This window comes from Montipora foliosa, chromosome 1 (genome assembly GCF_036669935.1).
Source record: "Montipora foliosa isolate CH-2021 chromosome 1, ASM3666993v2, whole genome shotgun sequence".
NCBI classification, from domain to species: domain Eukaryota; kingdom Metazoa; phylum Cnidaria; class Anthozoa; order Scleractinia; family Acroporidae; genus Montipora; species Montipora foliosa.
In genome coordinates, this window is record NC_090869.1 from 55,595,519 (window position 1) to 55,603,018 (window position 7,500).

General features: G+C 40.6%; 1 protein-coding gene across 4 annotated transcripts in view; it reads left to right on the top strand.

Annotated features, from left to right (window-relative positions):
• The window catches only part of LOC138001634 (protein NLRC5-like), a 353,269-nt gene that overhangs the window by 345,605 nt on the left and 164 nt on the right, over positions 1-7,500 (top strand). For all 4 annotated transcript variants that reach the window (XM_068848151.1, XM_068848154.1, XM_068848152.1 and 1 more), the window contains 2 exons: positions 455-551; positions 2,312-7,500. The exon at positions 2,312-7,500 is cut by the window's right edge and continues 164 nt beyond it. In XM_068848151.1, the coding sequence (XP_068704252.1) occupies positions 455-551; positions 2,312-6,390 (4,176 nt within the window). In that variant the 3' untranslated portion in view covers positions 6,391-7,500. The remainder of the gene's footprint in view (positions 1-454; positions 552-2,311) is intronic.

The following is a 7,500-nucleotide window of genomic DNA, read 5'->3' on the forward strand; positions in this document are numbered from 1 at the left end:
GTTTGTGTGAGTTTAAATTAAAATTGATTGATTGATTGATTGATTGATTGATTGATTGATTGATTGATTGATTGAGCATTACAACACTTTTCTCACGTTTTAGTTTACACCTTGATGTCACGCTGTAATTAGCACCCGCTTTTGTATTACGTCATGTTGTAATAATTTTTCATCTACCCGTAGACTTTGTAACTGTTCACACTTAGGAACTCATTAAACTGATGATGGCATAAGCATGCCGAAACATGTCTTTCAAAAAAGTTGTTTGTTTCCTACAGTAGTAGTAGTAGTAGTAGTTGTAGTAGGTAGTCGTAGGTAGTAGTAGTAGTAGTAGTAGTAGTAGTAGTAGTAGTAGTAGTAGTAGTAGTAGTAGTAGTAGTAGTAGTAGTTTAAAAGGATTATCCTGTAACAGTTTGATTGATCTTGCCGTTATTTTCTTCTTCTCGCTTAATAGACAGACATCAATAGAATTTCTCATACAGAGGATAACAGTTTAACAACAGCAATTGATACCAACACCATATCTCAAGATTGTGGCCGTAATCGTGCAGGTGGTATTTTTGTTTTCTGGTTTTGTTCCTGCAGTAATAATAATCATAATGATAATGATGATGATGATGACAATAGACATGTAAAAACTAGCGATAAAAAGTTAAACTTCCGACATTACAGGGAAATCATGACGCCATTATCAAGGAGTTGGAAATGAATATGTGAGTTCATAACAGATATAAAATACTCCAAATTTGCACAAATTGGACGTAGAACAAATTGGACTGTCTGGGTAACGAAATGCTGTACATCAAACAGTTAAGGCCACGGCTGAACGTGCAAACAGATTCAATCCGTTCTAAAGTCGGTGTCTAGTTTTGTTTTTTTTTTTTCACTTATGCAAATTTTGGAGTATTTTATATCTCTTATGAACTCGCATATATTCATTTCCAACTCCTTGATAATGGCGTCATAAGGTCGGAGTTTAACTTTTTATCACTAGTTTTAACGTGTCTATGTTCACAAAATCATTATTAATAATAATAATAATAAGAAGAAGAAGAAGAAGAAGAAGAAGATTAAGAATAATAATAATAATAATAATAATAATAATAATAATCAACTTTATTTTTTGAGGGTGGTACTCGACAGTATACAATACTGATAAACTCGTGGCCCTCTAAAACGTACTTTGTGCCTATATTTTGTAAAGAGCGGGACTACCTCATTGTCCTGTGATCTTGCACATAAATGTGCTGCAGTAAGCAATTGCTTCTAGTAAGAGTCTCAGAAATTGATTTTAGGCAGGTTAACATGGTTGACATAAAGCCAAATTTAGAATTTGTAAATTACGTGCATAAAAACATCAACTTAGACACTGCCAGGCACTGAAACAAATGGCTCTACCGAATATCAGCTTTGGACTCTTTTGGGACTGATCATGTAACACTATATCCTGATTTTTATGGAAGGCAAAAAAAGCTTGCAATAATCTAATATCTATTTTAAACCATCTAACCCCTAAAGCTGCCCCATTGACCAGTTGTCTGGCATTCGACAGAATAAAATCAATCTGTCTCTAAGGTGAGATAAGATAAAAGGTGTCATGAGTGGACCCTTTCACCTCTCAATTGGCCACCTTGGCCACCATTATTAGCCTTGCGTTAGACAAACGTGAAGTACAATCTTGTGACGTTGTTATGGGGCCAAAAGTCAATAGAGCAGTTTTCAAATGACTGACGAAAGTAATTACGTAATTGTAATTGCTACGCTTAGTCATTGGTTTAGAAATGTTTTGCCAGTTTATCAACCAATGAAAAGGAAAACCAAAACCAATCGCCATTGTTCCCATGCTGTAAGCAAGTTACACGGAATTGCTACAAATTTGGATTGGTTCATTGGGCTGTTTGCACCTGCTGTGATTGGTTAAAGTAATTACTTTGGTATTTGTTTTACGACACTCAATTGAAAACAGCTCTATAAGGTGAAACAAAGCAATAAAAAGCCAATGTGTATCTCATTATTGAAGACTGCACCAAGGAGATGATTGGAGAAGTGAAAGGTGTGATAATTTATTAAATAAAACAAGGACCATACGTTGTGATTTAAAATAACCGCAGAAGAAAAAGAAATTTCACTAGTATAGCCTTTTGACTTACGATTCTACAAGGCTGTAGATACAGTATGTGATTAATAAGAGGGTTTATTGAGTAGTAGTGTTCAGAATTAAAAACATGAAATGAGATGACTAATTGAATAATAGGGAATGAACATTAATAAAAAAGTTTGGCTTCATAAAAATTGCTTCCTTTTACTTCAGAGACAGAGATGGATTTGTCTGGCAATAACATCGGTGACTCCGGTGTTGCTGCTGCTGCTGTGGCTGAAGCAATGGAAAGAGATCCAAGGCTGACACAGTTGAATTTGTCTGGCAATAACATCTGTAATTTGGGTGCTGCTGCTGTGGCTAAAGCAATGGAAAGAAATCCAAGGCTCGCAGAGTTGGATTTGTCTGGCAGTAACATTGGTGACTCGGGTGCTACTGCTCTGGCTAAAGCAATGGAAACAAATCCATGGCTGACAGAGTTGGATTTGTCTGGCAATAACATTGGTGACTCGGGTGCTACTGCTCTTGCTAAAGCAATGGAAAGAAATTCAATGGTGACAAAGTTGGATTTGTCTCGCAATAACATCAATGACTCGGGTGCTGCTGCTCTTGCTAAAGTAATGGAAAGAACTCCAATGCTGACAGAGTTGAATTTGTTTGGCAATAACGTCGGTGACTCGGGTGCTGCTGCTATGGCTAAAGCAATAGAAGGAAATCCAATGCTGACAAAGTTGAATTTGTCTGGCAATACCATTGGTGACTCAGGTGCTGCTGCACTGGCTGAAGCAGTGGAACGAAATCTAAGGCAGGCAGAGTTGAATTTGTGTGGCATTAACATTGGTGACTCAGGTGCTGCTGCTCTGGTTAAAGCGATGGATAGAAATTCAAGGCTGACATGGATAGATTTATTTGGCAATAACATTAGTGACGCGGGTGCTGCTGCACTTGCTAAAGCAATGGAACGAAATCCAAGGCTGACAGAGTTAAATTTGTCTGGCAATAACATTGGTGACTCGGGTGCTACTGCTCTTGCTAAAGCAATGGAAAGAAATTCAATGGTGACAAAGTTGGATTTGTCTCGCAATAACATCAATGACTCGGGTGCTGCTGCTCTTGCTAAAGTAATGGAAAGAACTCCAATGCTGACAGAGTTGAATTTGTTTGGCAATAACGTCGGTGACTCGGGTGCTGCTGCTATGGCTAAAGCAATAGAAGGAAATCCAATGCTGACAAAGTTGAATTTGTCTGGCAATACCATTGGTGACTCAGGTGCTGCTGCACTGGCTGAAGCAGTGGAACGAAATCTAAGGCAGGCAGAGTTGAATTTGTGTGGCATTAACATTGGTGACTCAGGTGCTGCTGCTCTGGTTAAAGCGATGGATAGAAATTCAAGGCTGACATGGATAGATTTATTTGGCAATAACATTAGTGACACGGGTGCTGCTGCACTTGCTAAAGCAATGGAAACAAATCCATGGCTGACAGAGTTGGATTTGTCTGGCAATAACATTGGTGACTCGGGTGCTACTGCTCTTGCTAAAGCAATGGAAAGAAATTCAATGGTGACAAAGTTGGATTTGTCTCGCAATAACATCAATGACTCAGGTGCTGCTGCTCTTGCTAAAGTAATGGAAAGAACTCCGATGCTGACAGAGTTGAATTTGTTTGGCAATAACGTCGGTGACTCGGGTGCTGCTGCTATGGCTAAAGCAATAGAAGGAAATCCAATGCTGACAAAGTTGAATTTGTCTGGCAATACCATTGGTGACTTAGGTGCTGCTGCACTGGCTGAAGCAGTGGAACGAAATCTAAGGCAGGCAGAGTTGAATTTGTGTGGCATTAACATTGGTGACTCAGGTGCTGCTGCTCTGGTTAAAGCGATGGATAGAAATTCAAGGCTGACATGGATAGATTTATTTGGCAATAACATTAGTGACGCGGGTGCTGCTGCACTTGCTAAAGCAATGGAACGAAATCCAAGGCTGACAGAGTTAAATTTGTCTGGCAATAACATTGGTGACTCGGGTGCTACTGCTCTTGCTAAAGCAATGGAAAGAAATTCAATGGTGACAAAGTTGGATTTGTCTCGCAATAACATCAATGACTCGGGTGCTGCTGCTCTTGCTAAAGTAATGGAAAGAACTCCAATGCTGACAGAGTTGAATTTGTTTGGCAATAACGTCGGTGACTCGGGTGCTGCTGCTATGGCTAAAGCAATAGAAGGAAATCCAATGCTGACAAAGTTGAATTTGTCTGGCAATAACATTGGTGACTCAGGTGCTGCTGCACTGGCTGAAGCAGTGGAACGAAATCTAAGGCAGGCAGAGTTGAATTTGTGTGGCATTAACATTGGTGACTCAGGTGCTGCTGCTCTGGTTAAAGCGATGGATAGAAATTCAAGGCTGACATGGATAGATTTATTTGGCAATAACATTAGTGACGCGGGTGCTGCTGCACTTGCTAAAGCAATGGAACGAAATCCAAGGCTGACAGAGTTAAATTTGTCTGGCAATAACATTGGTGACTCGGGTGCTACTGCTCTTGCTAAAGCAATGGAAAGAAATTCAATGGTGACAAAGTTGGATTTGTCTCGCAATAACATCAATGACTCGGGTGCTGCTGCTCTTGCTAAAGTAATGGAAAGAACTCCAATGCTGACAGAGTTGAATTTGTTTGGCAATAACGTCGGTGACTCGGGTGCTGCTGCTATGGCTAAAGCAATAGAAGGAAATCCAATGCTGACAAAGTTGAATTTGTCTGGCAATAACATTGGTGACTCAGGTGCTGCTGCACTGGCTGAAGCAGTGGAACGAAATCTAAGGCAGGCAGAGTTGAATTTGTGTGGCATTAACATTGGTGACTCAGGTGCTGCTGCTCTGGTTAAAGCGATGGATAGAAATTCAAGGCTGACATGGATAGATTTATTTGGCAATAACATTAGTGACGCGGGTGCTGCTGCACTTGCTAAAGCAATGGAACGAAATCCAAGGCTGACAGAGTTGGATTTATCTGAGAATAACATCTGTAACTCGGGTGCTGCTGCCCTCGCTAAAGCAATGAAAAGAAATCCATGGCTGAGAGAGTTGGATTTGTCTGAAAATAACATCGGTGACTCGGGTGCTGCTGCACTCGCTGAAGAAATGGAAAGAAATTCAATGGTGACAAAGTTGAATTTGTGTTGCAATTACATCGGTGACCTGGGTGCTGCTGCTATGGCGAAAGCAATAGAAGGAAATCCAATGCTGACAGAGTTGAATTTGTCTGGCAATAACATTGGTGACTCAGGTGCTGCTGCACTGGCTGAAGCAGTGGAACGAAATCTAAGGCAGGCAGAGTTGAATTTGTGTGGCATTAACATTGGTGACTCAGGTGCTGCTGCTCTGGTTAAAGCGATGGATAGAAATTCAATGCTGACATGGGTAGATTTATTTGGCAATAACATCAGTGACGCGGGTGCTGCTGCACTTGCTAAAGCAATGGAAAGAAATCCAAGGCTGAAAGAGTTGGATTTGTCTGGCAATAACATCGGTGACTTGGGTGCTACTGCTCTGGCTAAAGCAATGCATACAAATCCAAGGCTGACGGAGTTGAATTTGTCTGACAATAACATCGGTGACTCGGGTGCTGCTGCACTGGCTGACGAAATGGAAAAAAATTCAATGGTGACAAAGTTGAATTTGTGGGGCAATAAAATCGGTGACCTGGGTGCTGCTGCTATGGCGAAAGCAATTGAAAGAAATCCAACGCTGAGAGAGTTGAATTTGCCTGGCAATAACATCGGTGATTCGGGTGCTGCTGCACTGGCTGAAGCAATGGAAAGAAATTCAATGGTGACAAAGTTGAATTTGTGTGGCAATAAAATCGGTGACCTGGGTGCTGCTGCTATGGCGAAAGCAATTGAAAGAAATCCAACGCTGAGAGAGTTGAATTTGCCTGGCAATAACATCGGTGATTCGGGTGCTGCTGCACTGGCTGAAGCAATGGAAAGAAATTCAATGGTGACAAAGTTGGATTTGTCTCGGAATAAAATCGGTGACCTGGGTGCTGCTGCTATGGCGAAAGCAATTGAAAGAAATCCAACGCTGAGAGAGTTGAATTTGTCTGGCAATAACATCGGTGATTCGGGTGCTGCTGCACTGGCTGAAGCAATGGAAAGAAATTTAATGCTGAAAGAGTTGGATTTGTCTTGGAATAACATCGGTGACTTGGGTGCTGCTGCTCTGGACAGGTTGAACGTATTGTACGCTAATCGTGTAAGCTATTGCAGAAAGGTTTTCAAACTAAGAAAGTGAGTTTCTCTTGAAGTCAGTTGTTGGCCCTTTTTTCTCAGTGGCAAATAGGAAAGAGTTTGAGTAGAACCAAAACAAGTTTTTCGGGCGTTTTGTTGCAATGTATCAGAATTCCTGGCATCCTTTGGGTGAGAATAATTCTGTTTTCAACAAAGAGGAGTAAAAAATGTACAGCAAGCGGCGATAGTTATGATTAAAATGTATCATTATGGAACATACTTCGTAACATTTAGCTTTGTATATATTTAAAGTGCCCATAACCTAAAAAGTTTTATATTCCTGTTTGAAAGTCCATATTAAAAAATGATCTTTGGCGAAAGAATTTTTCAATTCCAGCGAGAGGCGAATTTTCTACGATTTGTTCAATCCTACACACCCCTTCCGCTGGTCAGGACTTCACGGGCTCGCTGTGACGTAATTCACGAATGCTTGTTGGCGTGGGTCTTATCTTTTCTTACGAATCAACGCCAAGGTATCGCTCAGCGATCGTTTTTGGTATTTTTCAGTAAACAAAAAATCAATAATACCCATATTTATCATCAAGGAAAGTGCCTCTGAGTCTGGAAGTGAATAAACTGGCGATTTAAAAAAAATAATTTGAGGCGAGTAGTTGCGGTCTCGACGAGTCAGCCAGCGCTAGCACTGAAACCCAGAACTACACGGAACCCTACGTGGAAGAACCATCAGCAGACGAGGAATGGCTACAAAATTGCATAAAAGAACAAGAAGGAAGGTCTCGCGAGGGAATGAAATCAACGCCTATATATCTGTTCCTGTAGTCGAATTTTGTCAGTCTTCAACGATCTTCTCATTTTGCTGTCCAAACAATACTAGAAGTCATCGTCTTTGGAGTGAATCTAGCAAGTTCTTTCTTTTCGCTAAGACAAAATCTGCAGCCATTTTTTCCTTCTTTTTTGGGCTATTGCGTTTTCCGAGTCAAAAAGAGTATTCCCATGTATACTTTTTCTTTTTTCAGGATCAGCTGTGTTGTTACATCGATCGGTAACGAATCTTTCAGCTATTTTTTTCACATCAACTTTCAAGTCCTCATGTTCTCTAATCACGTGTTCCTGAATCCACGTCATAAGTTGAGAGGAGACTTGAGCGAGTGGT